This window comes from Aphis gossypii, chromosome 2 (assembly GCF_020184175.1).
Source record: "Aphis gossypii isolate Hap1 chromosome 2, ASM2018417v2, whole genome shotgun sequence".
Classification (NCBI taxonomy): domain Eukaryota; kingdom Metazoa; phylum Arthropoda; class Insecta; order Hemiptera; family Aphididae; genus Aphis; species Aphis gossypii.
The window spans coordinates 47,608,723-47,632,361 of record NC_065531.1 but is presented as its reverse complement, the minus strand read 5'-3'; the positions used below and the strand labels follow the sequence as shown (position 1 = coordinate 47,632,361).

Below are 23,639 nucleotides of genomic sequence, written 5' to 3'. Positions count from 1 at the left end.
TTAAAAATATCAAAAATAAATTTTTTTTTTATAAGCTTGAAATTAAAATTTTAATAAATTCTAGAGAATGAAAATTATTTAGTAGTTAAAAATATGTTAAATTTTAATATCTAAGAATTGACAATAAGTAATACAAGGTCCCTCATGAGTTGTTTTGACAGAAACTTAAAACTCTAAAAACTAAAAAGTATCTATATAGGAACAACTTTTACTTGTGTTTATGTACCTATTATACTTACATTTTAAGTTAAAACTTAAATATAATTGGAATATTAAATAAAAATAATAATAATTTTAGTTACCTATTTTATTAATCAAAAAAATAATTTGTAAGAATTTGAAACTTTTTAGTTTTTACCACTGTATACTTATACGAATATACGATATATTATTTACCATACACAATGAAATTTAAAAATCCTATTTATAAAATAAATATATTCATACTATTTTACAATATTTTGGTATTTAACATTTGACATAATAATACCTACATTTTTCATTTTTTCTGAATTATTATTTATTATTTTTTTATTAACGGACAATATTTTTTTATATTTACGTGAAATTATATTATAAAATAGTTGATAACTATAGTCTATATAATATTATAATGTATCTATACGATTTTTCATGGCTAAAATTAGTTCAACTGACTGTACTATATTAATATATTAAAATAAATTACTGATGGCAATCAGGCAATATAAATATATAATAAATTATATTTAGAATTTTAGTCCATCGGTATTCAAAATCGGGTTTTTATATCTATGCATAGATTTATTATTAAATTTAAATCTAACACAATCATTACAGTAACCTACTCGTTTCTCGTCCTATATTTAATAACGAAGGACTATAATATATTATATAATATATAACATTTTTAGCACTATTTTTAAACTTAAATTGTGATAACAATAAAATTAAAAACCATCATTTAATAAATAACTAATCAGTATAGATTCCTTATTTCTTCAGAATTTAAGTTTTAAGCATCATACGTAAAATTATTTTAAGAGTTAAATAATTAAACTTATTAAATCATATAAGTTACCCTTTTAACTATTTATAAGTATTTGATGTATGTTTGATATGAATTATTAATTTTAAATGAATGTATATTAAAATTAAACGTTCAATGATTGCGAACTTAGAGAGGTAAGAACTAATAGAGATTATAGTAAAATTTAATTAAAAATCAGAGAATAGCATAAAAATGTAATCATATTATTATTTATTATCATTTTATACGCGTGGATTAAAATATAATAGTATATAGGTAGGTATCTACTAATTGTTATAATTATGTATACCTATACGTAGAAAAGATTTATAATCGTACGTATACGTAGTACCAAGTACCTACTATACGGAGTGATCTATTTAACCATTAAATTTTAACATATAAGATATTATTCATTACTTCAGAAAACACCAACTTATTTGAAAAAATATTTCTTTTTTGTAATTTTAAGTTGTTACAAAACAACATCTTTGGGTAAAAATATATTTTTTAAATTTTATATTTTGAATCAGAATAGTACTCGTAGTATTTTGATTTATTTAATATTTAATCAAACTTTTGACTAGTATTTTATGAGGTATTTAATCAAACTTTGGACTAGTAATTTATGAGATATAAGTATTTAAAGTTTATACAAGCAGCGAATAGTGGACTAAAATTATACGAGGTATCCCTTCACCACCCCATTCTGCTCATCGAAACTTTCTATACATAAACCGCATAAACCGTTCGTCGAAAATTCTTATGTACCTTACCGATCGAAGTACTCCAAAAATAGTCTGCTTTAGTATTAAGAATAAAAACGTATGTAACTATAAAAAAAAAAAATGAAAAATATTGTCATTAATAACTTAAAATTATGTATAAAAAAATGTTTTCATAAACATTTAAAGTTTTTGAAATAGTGGTTGTTTTATATCAAATGGATCACTCGGTAAATATTATGTAAGTATAGGTAACATTCTAATCAAATATTATTTTATCTTTTTGTAATGTTAATTAAAAATGTCAATGTTTCTAATACTTAATCACAACCTTTTCTTGACATTCACCTGTTAAGCGGTTATCTGTTATCAGTGATAAGCTGATGAACTTACTATATTGATTTGTAGTTATGACTTTTGAACAAAGGAATTACCTATATAAGTACTTACTTTTGTATACAAAAGTTAAAATAGAAACTTATAGATAAAATATTCATCCTAAATACTAATAATTAGTAATTGTATATAATATTATAATATAGGTATATTATTTCTATTGGTATAAACAATCATTATTCATAAACAAAAATTATTTTTTTTTACTAATTACCTACGATGATTATGCTGACTTTTTAATTATTGTTATTACCTATATATGGTTGTATAATGTATATACATTGTATTATTAAATATATAGCACTTTTACAACTTGACAAATTCATTTACTTTTAATTTACTACTTTAAAATATTATATTTAAAAGACAATTGAAGTATTAAATCATCATACAATTATACCTTAGTTATAGATTTAGTGGCCAGTGCCTAACTAGTAGCTAGTGAATGGCTAAATGGCCGATGGTTGTACTGGTTGTAGAAAATACTAAAAATAAAAATAAAAGTAAGTTTTTTATTTTATAATTTCATTTCTTGATTTTTTTTTAAGTTTCTTTTTAATGTCTTTACCGAAATAAATAGAAACATAACTAATAGTCATTGTTTATACACGAAAAAATACCTCATAATAATGATATATACTATATAGTAATAATTGCCATATGCCATTTACCAAATGATAATAATTAAAAACAAAACAAAACAAAATAACAAATCATTTAATATAAAATTCATTAATTTATGACATTTATTATTTTAAACATCATAAATTCATAACATTCATAATCTAAGAATTTTACTCTTTACTGTTATCTATTATATATTTGTGTATTTTTATTTAATTTATTATCAAATGTTTAATGTATAAACAATCTAAAGTAAAAGTAATGTGGAATAATTTATTATATTTTGCATTATAATATATATACAATATACATTATACCTATTATATTTAAAAATAGACATCAACTACAGTGGTATGTACCATGTACTACGTACATTAGTAAAATATACAAATTTTAGTGTATTTTTAGACAACAACAATTCTTTTAAAATTTTTATGTTAGATATTCTGCATTTTTATATTTATTTTTGTGTTACTTTTTATGTACCTATTTATGCTCTATATGCATAAATATATTAATATACAGAAATACTCAATAGTTATTAATATAATAATATGGGTATAATATAAAATAATAGAAACTACAAATTAAGAATAGTTAAGACTACTTATCTATTACTGTAATAATCATTATCGGTTGTATTGCATATTATATTTATGTATATTATGATTCAATCAGGCAGTATACGTATAAAATCCGTGGATTGTATTTTAAATTGGTTTTACATCAGTTTTTAATTTATTTTTTTTGTGTTTTTTTTGTTACCTTCGGAATGGTTCAATTTTCTAGGTTAAATGTGTTTTCTGGTAAAAAATTTAAACTAATGATACTCCGAGAATTGGTACAAATAATTTTTTTGTACGGGGTTAAAACTAAACAATTATTACTAGTCAATGCCCATCACTCACGCAATCATTAACTAATGGTTGAAATTTTTTTTTTATAAGTATATCAAGTTGGTCCAAAACAAAAATTATCACGATTGGTATACACAATAATAATAATTTTAGTCACAACAAAATTATTTTTGGGAATAAGGTTACACCCTGTCCTTTAGGATTTGTGTTTCTGTTGATTCGAGGGGTTTAAAACTCAAAATTTAAATTTTCAAAATAATTGGGGGAAATAAGAAAAAATGGGACTTTTAAGGCCGTGGTGACGCTTGGTGAAAACACTTTATAATTTTTTATTTTTTACAGTGGCTCTGCCCTTAATAATCTTATTCATAACTGAGTTATTTTACTGATCAGTCATAAGTGTAATATCTGCCAACAGATTAAATATAGATATAATTTTTGTTTGTAATTAAAGTTATAATATATTAATATGAGTAATTATAGTAATGATTAATGAGTATCATATGACTCGGCATTTGTCATTTACATTATTTTATTTTATATCATAATTTCATTTAAATATACCAACCAGTGGCGTATTTACTTGCAGGCCTGAGGTGACCGGCTCCTCTTGGTCAGTATAGTAGGTACATTTGAACACAATAATTCCATATTTGTAATAAAATATACTTTATTAATTTAATGTATGATATTTGTGTAAGATCTAGTGAATTTGAGATTTCCGGCTAACAAAGACATGAAATATACATTGTACGTGTTTATTGCTACAAATTAAGATTTCTAATAATTAAATAATAATACGCATTATTTTTAAAATATGTAAAAATATGCAAAATAAAAAATACTGATGAACTTTGCTCTTACTTTGCCAAGAAATAGCTTACTATAAGTTTAGATTGTACCTGTATATAATATATATCTCTTCACCTATCGGTTATTGATCAGTAGTGAAAAACTTGAAAATTGAAAACAAAGTTTCTTATAAGTTATCATTATAGCTATTTGAAAATATTAAAAATACAAGCATTTGAAGTTCGAATTTCGAAAAAATCATGAAAATTTGCTAATAACTTTGTAGTCACAAAAAATAATTGAATATTCAATTTTTAACTTTCAGAGCTAATGATTCAAAATCAAATATAAAGTTGTTAGTAAATGGTTCATATTGTAACCATAAAGTCTAAAAATAAATAAACACAATTTTTGCATAAGCGCATTATTTTAAGTTAAATTTAGATGACACTACACCAGATATTTAAATAAAAAATAACGATTTTAGTTACTTTATTGTAATTTAAAAATATTATTACTTAAATATTTATTAATATAAACTTTTACATAAAAATATATTTTATATTCAAATCACTTTTTCAAAATAATTACCTATAGGCTATAATATAGGTATTAATTTTATCCTATTGGCTATTGCCTATTTATATCTACTATTAAACTATTCATACCATGTTATCGTTTTACCCAGTGTTGAATCCAGGTATATCCACTTCAGGGGGGGAACGAATGCCCCCCCTGAAATTTCTTTCGCACTGTTTATAAATGTTATAATTATAAGGTACTTAAGTATTTTATGTTTTTACATATTAAGCAGAGTATAATATTATACTTTATGTCTTATGTCATAGACTCATAGCCTGTGACATTAGGTTTTTTTTTGCAACACTTGTGGAAAATCTATTGTTTTTATGACTTTAACCCTAAATATATAACTAATATAAATTTATAAGTTGACCAAAATATTCCTTATGATTTTTTTTTTTTTTTAATATAAAAAAAGTAATTTTCATAAGTATAATAATTTATATCAATATATGGTTTTTGTTAATGTATTACGGGGGGTGTGGGGGATTAGGACCCAAATCTAACCTAATACCCACCTACCATGAATCTGTATTAAAATACCTCTATAAAATGAATCTTGGATACGCCACTGCATATTCTCAAACATATATGTATATTTATAATGTATGTATAAATTTATTATGACACGATTCAACATCAACACGTATGTAGTAATAGAACTAAGAAAGGTTGCTAAAATTAAACTGTTATAGGAATTTAAAATGTATGTTTAGTGTTTGTATATATGTTATAGGTCGCTGTTGATAAACATTAATCTGCAACGATCAATGATTACAACTATTGTGAGAATTGAGTCTATTTTCAAAGATAATATTTAAGATTTTTCTATGAAATGTTTGAAAATGTTGTGGTTGTCATGTAAATTTCAACGTCTAATATAGCTGCATGCAGTCTGTATATATATTTAGCAAAAATATTTATCTATATAGGTATAAGCCATTAGGTAATACCAATTACCAGTACAACAAGTATTAAATTATTAAATATTACATTAAAATGTACATACTAGGTATTTTTGCATTTAACGATTTAAGGTTTTTTTGTATACAAATTATAAAAATAGTGAAAAATTTTAATTAAAAATTCAATACTTGGACACACCTAATATAAATTAAAAATGCACTTATTATTCCTTAGTAAATATGTATTTCAGCAAATAAAAGTTATATTTTGATTGAATTAATTTTTTTAACGACTTTTTATCTAGGTATTTGACACTTGAACAAGAAATTTATAATTGATTTTATAGTAGTGTTTATATTTGTGTAAGAGTTGATAAATTTATAATTGTATAATTAATATTTACTAAATGATAAACGTATAATAGTTTATAAATAATAAATATACCATGTATGTATGGTCATATGATCATTATTATAAATACAAAAACAGACCTATATTTTTTTTCGTGTTGGGGAGGGAGTAATTATTAATCCACTTTTCTATAATTATTGAGTATTATTCTAGAAACATATAATTAGCAGGGTCAATAGGGAATTTTTATTTCTATTATTTATTTTATAGTAAGTATTTATTTTTTTTTTAGATACTTACTATAAAATAACATACATTGTTTTATAGATTATATTTCAAATATATTTATATATATACATATTTATGAATGTCTTATATTAATTATTAGGGCTCAGATTTTAAAGCATATTCTTCTTTTTTGAGATAAAAATCTAATTTTTATGTATAAATTCGTTTCACGTCATTCTGATTCCAAATAAACCAATTTATTTTTACTTTTTTCGGTTTTTTTAATGTATATGCTTTTTTCAGTTATTACAGCTGTAGAATTTTTATAGGTTTATTATGCTTCTATAGTAATAATAAAAAATTAAATTAAAAACAAACGGAAAAACCCAGAATGCGGACTTATTGGTTATATTGAATTATTATTATTTTCGTTATCGGCTTGTTTATTAAATATTTAAATGTATTAAACGTATAGATTATCGATCTACATATCATAGTAAGCAGTTCCTATACGGTCAGTATGCCCATAACATCGATATCGACCATTTCAAATTTAAAATTTAGTGTTGTAATATTTTGAAACTTCTTGTATGAAGGATGTAGGTACCGATAAATTCAGAGGATGTAGAGAGTCGTTTTCTATGAATCAAAGTATTCCGTCAAACAATATAGAGTTAGTTTCACTACTGAAAATTTAGAGAAATACATGGTACCTATAATTAATTATTCTTTTTTTAATTTAAATTAATTTTTCAAAGTTTTTTATTAATTTTTATAACTACTTCGTGTTAATTTTTAGTTATGTTTTTTTTAAAAATAATTATATCTGTACTTAATTTTTACTTATTTAAAACAATCGTGTGCTATTTTAGTCGCTTATTATGCTTTAAAATTCGAGTCCTATACTAATTATATATTTATTAGTTATAAGATAGTTTATTGCACTTACCTATATAAAATCAAAAGTATTAAATTTGGCTAATTATTATTTAACTTACTATTATGCAACTACGTGCAGCATGTATAAATAATAAATTTTTTCGATAAAGGGATCTTATACATAAATAATGTATAAATATATAATATATAATTGCACATTGGTTAGTTCTATATTATATATTAGTATATTACTAATCGATTCACATTCACACCAGTGACCATTCTATAATCACTATAATGGTATATAATATAGATAATGAGTATTGATTAATGAGAAGTTATTAACAAAAATAATAAATTATGATGTACAATACATGATAAGTAATAATAATATTTATTTATTATATAATACATAGCAAAAATTACTTCAACCTTTCGTATTAAGTATTATAGTATTAATAGAAAAACAAATAACTAATAGACAATAGTGATGTAATAGATACTCGATCAATCATTTTTCGTATGTGTTATGAACGCATCCATTACAAAGTGACTTACTCAATTGGCGACACTTATACAGTAGAGAAACTTCATTGATTTTCACATGGAAGCTCTAAAAATTTAATTTCAGAAACTATTTTAGATTCTAAGTGAAGCGATAAATGTATTGATTTTTGAATGTGTTGTTTTTTGTGTATGTTTGTATACAATAAGTAGTCGATAAAATGCTTCAATTTTCAACTTTGAGGGTATAGTTTTGGATAGAAAATTGAAATTAGTTTGTTCTTTAAAAAGGTAAAAATTAAAGATTCCTAATATTTTTAAAATAATCGGGAAAAACAAATAAAAAATTAAGGAAAAGAGAGATTTGTGAGAAAAACTAATTTTTGACTTCAATTTTATTTACATTTTTTTGGGTTTTTTTTTGTTTCTTTAAATGTCAATATAAAAATTATCATTTGATAAAAATATCTGAGATTGGTAGTCATAATTTTTTTTTTTTATAAGCGTTTAAAGTTATAATTTTGTCAAAATTCGTCATAATCTAGAAAATATACTATTTTGTAGTTAGAAGCTTATAAAAATATTTGTTTTTTTATCTATATGATATTAAAATGTACATAAGGTTTATCTTCATAAGTTTTCAACCTTTACAAATAATTAAAAAATATAAAAAATTCTTAAAAATAATAACGAAAATTTATATGTATTAAGTTGGTACTATTAATTGTACTACAACTATATTTCGTCTCATAAAATAAATATTTATGCAATACATAGTCTCTAAGTCAACTTTTTCTTAATAATGTTGGGTTTTTATCAATAGGTATGTAATATTATATATATATTTTAATGAATACTAATAGTTAAAAGCTATTTAAATATTTATTATTAAAATGTATTCGTTAATAATGATTAAGACTTTGGTAATAGTGGATTTTCTTTATTTACGAAAAGTTAGTTTTATTGAAATAAATGAAATATAATATTGTAATGAGAATCTTCCATTAGTTGATTTGTGAAGGGCCTCTTCACTATAAAAGCAAGTAGAGGTACCTATACAATTATATGTGAGCCGTGGGCGGTACAACTGAAACTTTTTTGTCTCACTGCAAAAAAGTTCGAGCCACGGACAGCTATATATTATATTGTAGTAATAAACATAGTAGATAGTAGGTACTTAAAATATGTGATATGATATAAACATGTAAAATATTTTCATCTAAATAACACTTTAGTTAGGAAGGATTATAAATTTAATATATTTTCTACCGTTATTTCTAAATAGATACCTACAATAAAATACGTTTGTAAGTGATTTTAAGTTCCGTATATTATTTGGTTTTATGAATGTTTACCAAACTTCAATTTCATATCTATAGGTATTTTGACCTTATTCATCGGTATATATTATATGGTAATAACCTATTCGTTTTAGCTGTGCTTGAATATTTATTTATTTTTTGAATAAGCTACAGTTACCGCGACCTCCCGAATATATTACGATGGTAATGGTGGACGATATTGGGGGAGCAGAAGCCCAGGAAAGAAAATCAATATATTATTATTAAGATTTAATTCTAAGCTTTCTCTTTTATACATATACGCCCCGAGTGTATAATCCAATCACTATAGGTAACCATAGTGACATCATAACTATAATAATATGTAACATGACATAAATAGTAAATAGTAAGTAGGCAATGTATAATAATAATAATTAATAATAAAAAACAATATATGAATTAAGTACAATTATTAATTTACCCATTGCTTATTGTTAAAAAAAATTTAAACGATTTTTTTAAATTATGTACAATATTATTTGAGTTGTAACGTTATAGTATAGCAACAATATACCTAATTGTCTTAATAAAAATGTTTAAATTATTTAAACATACTTTATTTTATTCAAGATTTAAATAGGTTTTTACCTAATATACTATTATAATTATACTTACAATTAAGGTATATATATTTTTTTAATTTCTCATAGATTTACTTGCACTGCTATTTTATCAGTTATCACTGTACCAGCCGATAATTTTATCAATACTTGGTTTTTTTTTCTTCAAAAATTTTGTTTAAAATAAATACAATTTATAGGCTACCTATTTAAATTTTAAAAAGTTTTAGTTTCTATAAATTTATTGTTTTTTTAATTATATTGTTAAATTTGTTAATTTTATCTATCAATTTGGTGAAAATTTAAATTTGTTGACTTTAGTTAAAAGTAAGTTATCTTTTTATAGGTGATAGTAAGTAATTTCTAGTTAGTATTAGTAGTAAATAATTGATGTACTTAAGTTTTTAAGTTATCATCAATAGTAAACTATATGCATTTATTTTAGTGGATATTAGTATATTATTTTTAAATCAACACTTATGATAACTGAATTTTTATTAAATACTTTTTTTTTGATATTCATACCATTTCAGCTAGGTACTTAAAATTTAAGTTATCTCTTAGGTACTTAATCTTAATATATTATAAGTACTTGACAATTTATCTTGTTTTATTGAATATCTATTAAAATATATTTAAATCTTCTTTCTTGAGTTTGGTGTTTGAAGTATTTAGGTTTATTTTATCATTGAATTTTATAGTACAATTTAAGTAGGTAGGTATATTTAAATAATGTATTGTAGGTAATTAATGTCAAGACACATTGAATTTTCATTTTATTTTTTAATTAGTTCTAGTAAAATTGTAAATAATTAATATATTGGTATATACCTAGGTTGTTTTTAATTATTAAATAATATTTATTAAAATAAACTTATTCATATTCATCCAATATTTAATTAATTTCTGTATTTAAATGTCATACTTTAAGTGTTAATTGATTATCATTATTTATTTTAAGATTTATTTATATTATGTTGAGATATGTATTATTATTATTAATAGGTAATTATAGAAAAACAAATCATTGATAGGCGCTTAGTGTTAATGTTAGTTTTTTCATATTAGTAATCGAAATTAAAAAGCCATTTAAGTATAATATTATTTTATTTATTAACAGTTAACTTTTCATTTGTAGGTAGGTAATTAATGTTTGATGACTTGTAATTTAAAATTCTTGTATAAAAAAAATCAAGTGAATTACAATTTATTGTTATTTATTAATATGTTAGATAAAAATAATTATATTTTTGTTTTGAATGATAACTATTAAAGTTGACAGGTGCTTATAAGTTATAATATAATAATAAGTGGATTAGATGTGTACAATCAATATGGTACCAGATAGTGCCTGCCACGGCATAATATAACATTTCATGCCTATAATATATTTTATGATGTTAAAGGTTTCAGTTTGGGTTTCATAGATATAAGACTTGACTTTTCTAATGGATCTCAATGATGAAGATGGAATCTGGGATAGTGTATTGCTAGAACCATTGACAGAAGAAACATTTATTTCAAATTTGAATTGTAGATATGATTCAAATACTAATTATGTGAGTAACCATATAATAAGCTTTAAAAATAAATGTATTTTTTCCCTAACATCGAAAATATTTTTTTTTTATTCAGTATTTCATAAATGCATAAATTACAACTTAGTATATTTATCTATTATCTAAATAGTTTAAATTTAATTACTTATGAAATGTATACAACAAATATAAAAAGCTGATCAGTATTATGATTAATTTAACAATACTAATACTATAATATACTAATACAATACTATTATATAATATATTGTTTTTACGTCTAAAATTCTAAATTAATTGTTTAATTATAACAAATATTAAAAAAAAGATGCATATGTAAGCATCAATGTATCATAAAATAGTTGGTAGTTAATTCAATTTCAAAATTTATACAAAATATTTACATTTTAATCATCTATTATATATTTCTTTTTTTAAATTTACCTATTACAATAGAACTTTGATTAATTGTATCTCAATTATCCGTGTTCACGATTAATTGTGCTCTTTCTTCTAAAAATTTGAATGTACCAAAAATAAAAAAATAGGCGTGCAATCAGTATATAATATTATATTGTATGTGTAGGTTGAGAACGATTTAAATAATAATTAATTAAATCATGTGTAAACTGTGTTATACATACAGTTAAAAAAATAATAATGTTTTTATATTTTAAGCCCTGATATAACTTTATAATAAGACAATATACACACATATATTATATGTATAATATTGTTAAATAAATAAATGAAAAGTCTTGATTAACCATATCTTTCATTTATTCCTGTGACCCCCTCACCACTATTACCTCGGATAATCGAAGTTCTACTGTACCTACCTAAAATAAGTATGCACTATAGTACTACACATACTATACTTTGTTAGTAACATCAGTTTTTTTATTTTGAGTTATTACTTATAGGCTACTTTAATGTGTGGTACAATAATTAATTTAAGATTTTCATCGACTATGTAATTTTGGCATAATATAACCTTAATAAGTGGTATTTATATTTACCAATAAATACCAATGATTCAATTAATCCCTAATTTTATGTCTGAAAACCTTTTTTTCAATCATTCAGTAATAAAAATATAAACAATATTTATGAAATAATTTTAAAATTAAATACATTTTTAATTATTTTAATTTTATAATATTTTTATAATGCTATGTTTTATTTTATTCAATGTTCTATTTGATTTCTGATGTGTTATTTAAGTTTTTCTCTAATTGTTTAATGAGCAATTATTGTTTAATATTTGTTAACATAACAAAATTATTTTTATTTTATTTATACACAATACTTAGTTTAAAAAAAAAAAAATAATCATGTTGATTTTTTAGACGTACATGGGAAATATGCTTATTGCTGTGAATCCATATAAAGAAGCACATCAAATTTCCATACCTTTATGTCGAATATATATGTCACCAAGATCAGGCCACTTGCCACCACATCTGTAATGATCTTTAAGATATAATTATTTAATATCTATAAATTCAGTAGCATAAAATATTAATAATGTAGTGATATTTTTTAATGATTTTATTTTTTTAGTTATGCTATAGCTAGTTGGGCTTTTCGATGGTTGGTAGATGCTGCTCAAGATCAATGCATTGTCCTACAAGGTATTTCTGGCTCAGGTAAAAGCCATTCTATTTCAATGTTGCTGCATTGTTTATGTGGGACCAATAATAACAATAATTTGCTCAATCAACGTTTGTTGAATGCTAACATCATATTAAATTGTAAGTTGGATTGTAATGCTATATTTTTGTGAATAACTTTGTATTACATTGATAATTATTTTAGCATTTGGAAATGCCAAAACACATATTCATAGTGATGCTTCTCGTTTTGTAAGTAATTAAAATTGTTTTATAATATTACTATTTGTTTAAATTTAAAAAACTTGATTGATATTTAACCGTGTTTCAGATTAAACATGTTGATCTAGAATTAAATTTTAAAGGGGATATTGTGGGTGCTACAATTACAGGATGTAAGTATAATTCTGGTTCATTCAATAATTAAATAATTAATTTTTTTTTTTTTATATGCGCTGCAAATAGATTTATTGGATAAAGTGAGTTTTTTATTACTAGGTTAAAAAGATGATAAATGACAAATGAGTAAATTTGTTTGTTAGCTAGCCAATCATTTAGTATTCGTCACGTATTAATGAATTTGTACCATTAGTAGGTGTTTTGCACTTTATTAGTATCTTTGAGTATTATAATTAATCATATAAAAAAGTACTGAATTTTGAAAATTTTGATTTGTATATTTTATTTTTACTTTTCTTATTAATTTGTCTTAATTATACCAATTATTAATATAAACTTTTTTTTTTATTTTAAATAAAAAAAATTACTTATAATATATAAATAAGCTGTTTATTTGAATTTGAAAATGTTTGCTCATTAATGTAGAGTTTCTTAGCTATAAATATTTGTAATGGCTTGTCATAGCAATAAGCCGTTACAACTGCTCTGTTATAGAACTGTTTTATAATCATTGTGGCTAATGAATAAACTAGTCCGTAAGCAGTATATTATAAACATTTTGGTATCAATAATTAAAAATTTGAAATCTCTGCTAAATTTACCTAACTTTAAATTTTTCAATTTTAAGAACTGTTATTACACTTTTTTGATTAGTTCTAATTATTAAACTTCAAAAGTCAGTTTTAGTTTAATGTGATATTGTAAAACTAAAAAATAATAAAATGGTAGGCAAATTTCTCTGTTAAATTAGCTGGTTATTGTTTGGACTTAGAAATTTGTATTACACAATTACAAAGATTTCAGTTTTGTTATAATATCCCAATTACTTTTAAAACAAGTTTTTGTATATTTTTATAGTCTATAATTTTGTCATTAATTATTATAATAATATAATATTATATTAATTAATTTATAGTCGAGGGTAACGTCGCAAAGTGCATTGAATAGGAATTTCCATATATTTTATCAACTAATTTATGGTGCTGATATTCATTTATTGAGTAAGTTTAAATTTAATACATTTATTTTAGAATTTTATTTAAAACCAATAAATATTTATTTAATTATGTTATTTATTATTTATATATAAAATTTATTTATACAAAATAATTGGTTTATTTATGTATACTAATTGTATGTAATTTTATCTTTAAGTATAATACAATGACAGTTTTAAAATATGGTACTTCATATATTTAAGTATTTATTTATTGAATTTAATATACAATTGACTAAACTATTTAATTAATTGTACTATTTGTGAGTATTTCATTGCAATAATAAAAAAACAAATATGTTATAAATGATTTGAGGTATAAGATAAAATATTTTTGTATTTCTTAAAATGTACGTAAACTTTTACTATAAATGTGGTATCATAAATATTAATTAATTAATTTTAACTAATTTTCTTTAATATCTTTGATTTTTAGAATCCTTAAAACTCACCAGAAATTCAGAAAATTATGTTTACTTAAAATGTAGTAATCGTATTAGACAAATTGATGTTGTTAATTTTCAATCAGAATATCAATCAATAAGGGTAATTGTATTCAATAATCTAATTTGATATTTTATAAAAGTTTTTTTTATTTTTTGTTCTTATAGTGGTTGATATTTATATTTATTAGATACTGAGTTTTTACTCGTGTTTGTATTATTTCATGTTTTGCTTAGATTTGTTAGAAAATATATTAAAGTATTTTTTTTTATGATGTATTAGAACTTAAGTACTACTTAGAAGTCAATATGTTTTTTAAATTCTTTTTTCAAATTGTCAAATGTTCCTTTTATTTCTGTTAAATCTAATGTGTATAATTCATATTTATTATATTTTTAATCCCTTTTTAAAACAAATTATTGAGTATTAAGTCAAAATTATAATTTACTTACTAATGAATGTTTGTATAATTTTAAATAAATTCTACATATTTTTATTTTTTATTCTTTATAATAACTTAATATATTATTTAAATTTCTTTTACAGTATGGATTTGAAATATTGGGACTTAGTGAATCTGAAATAACCAGTATTTTTAAGATTATTAGCAGTATATTAAAATTGGGCAATTTGAATATGGTACCAACTAATAACATTGATGGAACTGAAGGGTGTATTATTACAAATGATTATGGTATGGATTAAAAATTAATTAAATTAAGTTTAAATTATTTATTTATTTCGCGATAGTATGTATTCACTAATCATTAATCAGTATATTATATTAAATACATTAAACATTATTCATTAATTTAAAACGCTGTATACTAATTGAGTACCTATACCTATACCTATACTTATACCTGAAGGAAAAAAAAATAATATACTAATTGAGTCCCGGGTACAAATAGGATATATACTAATTGAGTCCGGGGTTAGGAAACTAATAGTATACGAATTGAGTCCAAATATTATTTTGAATAAAATATAAAATAAACGTATATAAAAATTAGAAAAAGAAAAAGATGAAAATATCAAAGTACACAAGAAATTATATAAAAGAAAAAGTAAAAGAAATCCTACATCAAATGCAGCTGTTGCTATTAAACACAATAACTAGATTTGAATAAATACAATACTTATCCCATACATTTTTACCATTATTAAAAATGTTATCTTATTATTATCTACATTTATTAAATTATACACAAATTTGAAATTATTCATACTGTATTTTATCCCTATATTATTATACATTTATATTATATAATATATATATATATAAAAAACAAATTTTAACCATACCTGTAGAATTTTTTGAAAGTCTGTAAAAATGGGAAGGAAAATGTTTTTTTTTTTTAATTTGATGGGGCACATTTAGTGTTAAAACATGGACTCAATTCATCATAAAAGGTTTTACTGGGACTCAGTTCGTATGCAGCCATTTAGAAGAACACTGTTTGATTAATATTATTAAAATTATGATTATTTAAATAATGAAAAAAAATTAGTTAATGGAAATAAGTTTTTTAGAAATATTTATAAATACCTATAATTTGTTTAAAATTTGTTTTCAGAGTTATATGAGCTAGGTGAATTATTAGGTACTGATGGTGAAGCGTTAAAAAAAGTCCTTACATCATCAGTATTGTCATCTGGAATTTCAGCGAAAGAAGCTCGTTATATCAAGGACTTGCTTGCTCAATCATTGTATACTAGGTTATTTTCATGGTTGATAGCAAGACTCAACCAAAGCGTTAAAGCAGAAGCAAAATATAAAAGAAGAAATTTAGGCTTTTTAGATGCTTTTGGTTTTGATTATTCTGACAGTCAGATGGATTGGGATAATTTTGTGTTGAATTCCTGCAATGATAAAATCCATAATTTAGTAATAACTGCAACATTAAAAGATGAGCAGCAAGAATATGCAATAGAAAGAATACAATGGTGTCTAATTCCATTTTATGATAATACATCAGTTTGTGAACTAATATTCAAGGTGTGTTTTAGATTTAATTAGTGGATAAAATAGCTGCTGATGTTTCTAAACATTTTGTTATAATTAGTGTAAATTACATTTTTAGACATATGGAGGATTATTGAGTATAATGGATGATTTAATATTGGATAGTAACAGTATAACAGTTTTTAAACGAATCTGTGCATTACAACGACAGTACAGCTCATCGTCTTCTGAAGAGCAAATCAGTTCTGCAATTGATCAAATATCATTGAACGACAGTTTTATGTAAGGAAAATAATTTGCTTTTTAATGACATAAATTTTATTTTTATTACTAAAATAATGATTTTTTTGTGATTTAAAACAAAAGATATTGTTTGAAAAGTATTTCAAATATAATTTTTGAAATAAAATATTTATACAACTGAAATTTAATATCAATTTATAATTTATAAAACATTATTGTTTTAAATGTTTGGATTAAATTACATTTTAAATATAAATAATAAAAATATTTTATTTTATAAGTTACTAAATTATTTTAATTTATAACATTTTTTAAATTATGGTTTTAATAATATTTTTTATAATTTATAGTTCTTAGAGTAATGTTTAATTATATTTGACTTTGATTTATTTATTTTTCAGGTTAAATCATTTTATGGGTCCAGTTAAGTATAATATTAACACTTTTGTTGACAAAAATAAAAACAGTTTGAGTCCATTGTTATGTGCTACTATGTATAACAGTACACATCCATTATTGAAGTCTTTGTTTCCTGAAGGTAATATTTTAAACTAAATTTAGTCCTTGTCTATAGTATCAAAGTTAACAAAACCATCAAAGGTACGTTTTTTCTGCAGCATTCAGCCGCGGCGTCAAACGCTTTTTTAGCCTACCTATGTATTTTGAATGTAACGCTGCACCTGGTGACAGCATTGGTCTCAGAGTAATGTACTGCATTGAACGTCAGCATTTAGATTCCGCAGCTAAATGTTGCAGAGAAAAAGTACCGTAATGAATGAATAGGATATCAGCATAATAGTTGTTGTCTGTGTAATACTTACAAACTACAACAAAATAACTCTTGTATTTTTTATTTTGTAGAAAACTGTTTAAATTTGGTAAACATGACCTTTTGTTACTTTACTTTAATGTTATTTTACACTTCATTCATGTTTATAAGGCATCTTATAAAAATAGTAGATACATTATCAATTATCATCACTGATGACATAGAACAATTTATTTTTTTAATTTCCAATAATTGGATTATTTTTAAATTTTTGTTAGACCCATTGTACTGCAGTTATTGGATTCATCATATTTACAATTCAGAATTCACCAAAGTACCTATAGTTTCTAAATACCTAATACCATATTTTATCTATATAAAAATATAAAATTTGGGTTGTTAAAAAAATCTAAAAATTATTTGAAAAAAAATTTTTTGACAATTTTATTTGGTATATTTATTAATTTCTAGTATTATTGTTTACACTTATTTTGGTGTTTTTAAGTGCATATTAAAGTGCTGAAAATGTACTTTTTTAGTGTTACAAATTTTGAGCCTAGCTCATATCTATCGTATTTATATCAATTATATAAAATCTAATATTAATTTCTATTAAATCAAACATACTTTTAACATCTAACATTTATTTTTATTCAGGAAATCCAGATAGAATATCATCATTTACTGTTTCCAATCCAGCTAGTCAATTACGTGTTTGGGCAGAAGCATTTACTGCAACATTATCTGGTCGTCGTTGCCATTATGTAACATGCATATCACCTAATCGTCATTGTCAAATAAACACTTTTGACTCTTCTTTTGTACAACAACAAGTTAGATGGTTTAGGTAATCAATAAATAAATATTTAATAAAAACTATAACTTGGTTAAAAACTATTGATTTTAAATATAAATATTTTTTTAAATTTTAGTCTTGTAGAAATTGTTCGGTTGCGTAGATCCGGTTTCTGCTATCGACTTACATTTGAAGAATTCCTTGCACGGTATAAAATGCTTAGTCCAGCAACTTGGCCTAGACCTCGGTATGGAAACACAGCTCGTTCTATACGGGCATTAGTTGTGTGCTTACCAATACCTAGTGGAGAGTTTGTGTATGGGGTATCCAAAGTGTTTGTACGTTCGCCAAGGTCTGTATGGGAATTAGAACAATTGAGAGCAGAACGTCTTAACCAACTTGCAGCTTTGGTGCAAGAAGCTTGGCATAGACATAGAAGACAAAATTATTCTCATGACTTATTAAATAAATGTCAACATTTTAGGTATTAATTTATTATATTAATTAAAAATATTAGGTATAAGTTTTAAATCATACTGTTTTGATTTAGGGTTACTGATACAGTTTCAGCTGCCAAATGTATTACTAGAACAATTTTAACTTGGCAGGTAAAAAAATAATTTTAAATATTAATAATAATTTATTATTTTATAGTTATATGCTTCAATCAAATAAAAATTTTATATTGAATTTAATACTTAGTACAATTTTATTTAATTAAAAGTGTATGGTATTTGTTTTTATATTGAAACACTTGTTATTTTTATTTAGTATATTTATTTAATTATATTTAATTTTATTATGATAATGTAATTTAATATTGTTTACTTACTAATTATTTGATTGGTACTTTGTACATAATTGTACAATTTTTAACATTTTATTGAAACAGGTTAAAACTAAAATAAAAAAAAAAAAAATTAAATAATAAAATTAAATTTAAATCTGTATTATTATTTTATTTCTATTAGTTACTTAATAATAGAAATGAATTGTGTTTTAAACAAAACTATGTACAAAATTAGTTGTTAAATAGTACATTTTTTTATTTTTATTATAGTGTTATTTTATATTAAAATTACTATTTAGTATATTAATATATTATTATGTCTATTAATACATACATATATTTCAGAAACGTCAATATTTGATGAGATTATCAAGAAGCTTAAGTGTAGAAACGGAGTCACCTATTTCTAGAGCCTGGGTACCACTGTCTAATCCTCGATTTGCGCACACACATTATTTATTAGAGACATTACATCACAAATGGAGAGTAAGTTTTAGGTTTTGATTCATAAAATTTCATGTATTTTTTACTATTTTATTTGAAAGTACTTATAAATGAATAAATGTTATTATTAATAATTTTATGAAAAAAAAGTCCATCCCCGAGGGTACATTTATAGTGTAAAAATAAGAAGTCTTTTAAATAGAATATTTTTATTTTTTATTTTACATTTATTTTTGACAGTAAACACAATACAGTTTCTTCAGTGCCTAATAATAAACAAGTAATCCTATTATAAGTTGTGATAAATAGTAAATAATTTTAAATAATATAAATTATTATTATCTTTTATGAATAAGAAAAAGAAGTGTCTAAATTATTTTACAACATGCAATAATGTAGTGTTTTATTTTCATTATATTAGTGAGAGATTTAAGGATATGGAAACAAACAGAATAATATAATTCACAAGATGGTATTTTGAAAATAATTTTAGATGGTAATATATGGTAGTCTATTTTACTATTTATTGTACAAAAATATTGTATAGATTGTAGATTTTTCACTTAAACTACACTTTGACTATAATAAAAAGAAAAAAGAAAAATTTGGATTTATTTAAATCTAAAATATATGCTGGGAACAATCACTAAATATTAATTAGAAGCCCATAATTGGTTCATTAAATTTTATTCAACCATTAAATTAATATCGAGCAACTTAATTACAGTATACCAATGGTCAATGGACCTATATAAAAAAAAAATATTTTTATTTTTATTAAACATTTTAATGTATTTTTTTTAAAGATCTTTTTAATGTGTTTGTAGAAACAATAAGCCAATTTGATTAAGAGTATTTTATATATATCAGTTGTTTAACAGAGGTGGTATACATTGATGGTATTGATTATCATCTAATGCCAACAGATGTAAATTACGTAATATTGATACAGACCATTGATAAACAAAAAGTAATTTTTATTTCCAACTAAAAATTATAGCTTTACAGCTTTACATAAAAACTTAATTTAATATGATATCGAAATAAGAAGTTATTATATGTTTGAATGTATTAATATATGACAATGCATAGGTAAAATATACAAATAGAATTATTTTAATATATGATTACTATTTTTAAGATTAAAATGAAATAATACATGTTAATAAAATTATGTTTGGGTTTAGTGTCATAAATATCGGGATAAATTAGATCAGACGTCGAGAAATCGTATGCGTGAAAAAGTCACTGCCAGCATCATATTTAAGAATCGTAAAGCAAGTTATAGTCAGAGTGTTGCACACCCATTTATTGGTGATTATGTTCGTCTAAGGCAACATACTCAATGGAAAAAAACTGCTTTGCAGTGTGATGATCATCATGTAGTGTTTGCTGATATAGTAAATAAAATTACACGAAGTAGTGGCAAGGTAGTTATTGTGGTTATATTGTGATCGATTTCTTAGAATTTTATTTAGGAATAATAATTTTATTTTGTTTAGTTTGTACCAACTCTTCTTGTAATTTCAACAAAGTCTATGTTAATATTAGATCATAGAACTTTACAAGTGAAATACAGAGTGCCAGCTGCAGATATTTATAGATTATCATTATCACCATTTTTAGATAATGTTGCAGTATTTCACATAAAATCAGTAAGTTTTCAAATTAAATAAATACAGTTTATAAACTTTAAAAAAATATATTTTATTAGGCGTATGTGAGATGTGCCGAAGAAGAAGATGATTTGGGTGGAGAATGGTCACCATCACCAAGTGGATGTTTATTTCACCAAGGACCTGATGTTGGTCCTTCAGATAGTACATATAAAAAAAAAGGAGATATTGTTCTTCAAACTAGTCATGTCATAGAAATAGTCACCAAACTGTTTTTAGTTATCCAAAACGTGTCTGGTAGTCCTCCAGATGTAAACATATCTACTAGGTAATATTTTTTGTTATCATACATCCCAATATCATTAATTCATGATTATTTTGCAGATTTGATGCAAGTTTTGGCGATCAAACTGTAACAATAGCATTCAAATATTTAGGATTACCAGATATAGCACCAGGTCAAATAAAAATTGTTCGTAAAACCAATAAGATGGAGATATTTGTTTAAGTAGACAGTCAGTAACATTTCGTCTATGTGCCTTAAAATATTAATATTTGAGGCTGTCACTGCCATTTTGTAGTTAATACTTTGTTGTAGTTTCAGTTAAGATATGTTGGAAATGTTGGTTATAAAGCCGTTAATTATATAAAATTAATCACATTTTTATTTATTATAACCTATAAAGTATTGCACTATGTTGAAAATGTTTTATTATTTGTTAATTTAATAATATGAAATATAATCATATTTATTTCATTTAAAATGTATTTTCATGTTGTATCATTACAGTATAAATATTGCATTACACATTATTATGTCATAATTTTGTTGTACAGTTTTGGAACAAATTGCATTAAGTGCCAACAATAATACTACAAAAAAAAAAAAACAAAAACAAAAAAACAAAACAAAGGACCTATAAAAGAAAAAAAACACATCAATTTAAAGTTATTTAGGATATAGAGGTAAATGGTTATTACTTATTACCCACTTATACTTGCTCACCATGGCCTAGTATATTTGAGTTGTGATATTGTGATATTAAATATGAAAGCTATGAAAATATATTTATTTTTTGATTCAATCAAAATCTATGAGGAATGAAGAGTGTTGGTAATATGGTAGGTAATTATACATTTTATTAGTTACCAGGTTACCACATAAACTACTATCAACTACTCCATTGGGTATAAATAGAATAATGTACATGAAAATTGTGGCCATATACATTGTTTATCTGATTTCTCGCATTAATTATCTATAATTATACATAATTTTTTATTCAATCAAAATTGAATATTTATATTTTAAATTATGTATAAAATGTATTCACACTATATAGGTTTTTGAAATAAATATCCAAAATAAATGTTCAGGTTCAGTGAAAGCATTATTTGTTGAACTCGTGTAATCGTGTGTATGCTGATATTAAGTGTGGATATGTTACAATAAGTAATTTATTTTTCTATTATTAGGTACCTAATTTAAAGAAATTTTGACGACTTACAACAATGTATGACAATCTCCATTATTTTTAGTTTTAAATGTTTTCAATTAAAATTAAAATTAGTAGGTATATAGTAATTTGGTATTAGTATACATATATTTTCTTTTTTATCTTAAGGTATTCACTATTACTATATGGCTAAATCATATAACGAATCATGTATTATGATTACAGAAGACAATTATGTTTTATTTTAGATTCTCATGAAGCAATGAATTTATTGATTTTAGACAATGATGTGTATCTATAGTCTGTGTATAGTTTTTCGTCTGTCTTCACTTTTTGCGGTAATAAAAATGTTTTTATTTTCAACTAAAGGGGTGGTTTCTGAAAGCAAATTGGATCTAGTTGGTACTTTGTGAGTTCAAATGTAAAAATTCCTGGTATTTCCTAAAATAACAGAGAAAAAATTAATAAAAACAAAACATTTTAAGCAAAACCAGTTCTTGAAAATATGTATTTTTTAATTTCTTATAATTTATTTAAAAACAAATTAATGTAGACACATAAAATAAATTCCACTATGAGTTTTTATTATCATTTTCTATACATTGCATAATTTAAAAAATATTTAAAGTTCAAATTGCACGTCATGTTCATACTCACACACGCATTCTGGCAGCCTGGCACACTAACCGTACATTCTTATGAAGTATACTCTGTCAGTTTGTTCAGCGAGAAAACATGAGCCACGAAAATGTTGTGCATCTCTACGTTATATTTCGTCATAGTGGAACTGGTTTTGACGACTGAATGTCGT

The 23,639-nt window shown here is 23.0% G+C and overlaps 1 protein-coding gene across 1 annotated transcript; it reads left to right on the top strand.

Moving 5' to 3' along the window:
• Nucleotides 1-9,920: 9,920 nt before the first annotated feature.
• LOC114132527 (unconventional myosin-Ia) lies at nt 9,921-22,139 on the top strand. The gene is made up of 21 exons (XM_027998008.2): nt 9,921-10,083; nt 11,163-11,315; nt 12,644-12,759; nt 12,858-13,048; nt 13,113-13,159; nt 13,239-13,302; nt 13,373-13,386; nt 14,223-14,307; nt 14,740-14,849; nt 15,294-15,441; nt 16,325-16,746; nt 16,832-16,995; nt 17,358-17,494; nt 18,383-18,572; nt 18,658-19,005; nt 19,072-19,129; nt 19,657-19,797; nt 20,943-21,185; nt 21,258-21,410; nt 21,470-21,699; nt 21,756-22,139. The coding sequence occupies exons 2-21, from the start codon at nt 11,205-11,207 to the stop codon at nt 21,877-21,879; spliced, it is 3,096 nt and encodes a 1,031-aa protein (XP_027853809.1). The 5' UTR covers nt 9,921-10,083; nt 11,163-11,204; the 3' UTR covers nt 21,880-22,139.
• The last annotated feature ends 1,500 nt before the right edge of the window (nt 22,140-23,639 follow it).

Excerpts from the sequence above, each read along its gene's own strand:
- LOC114132527 (XM_027998008.2), top strand. The coding sequence starts at position 11,205 with ATGGATCTCAATGATGAAGATGGAATCTGGGATAGTGTATTGCTAGAA. Across the intron at positions 13,160-13,238 it reads ATAGTGATGCTTCTCGTTTT|ATTAAACATGTTGATCTAGA; the intron begins GTAAGTAATTAA and ends ACCGTGTTTCAG. Across the intron at positions 18,573-18,657 it reads CAACAAGTTAGATGGTTTAG|TCTTGTAGAAATTGTTCGGT; the intron begins GTAATCAATAAA and ends TTTAAATTTTAG.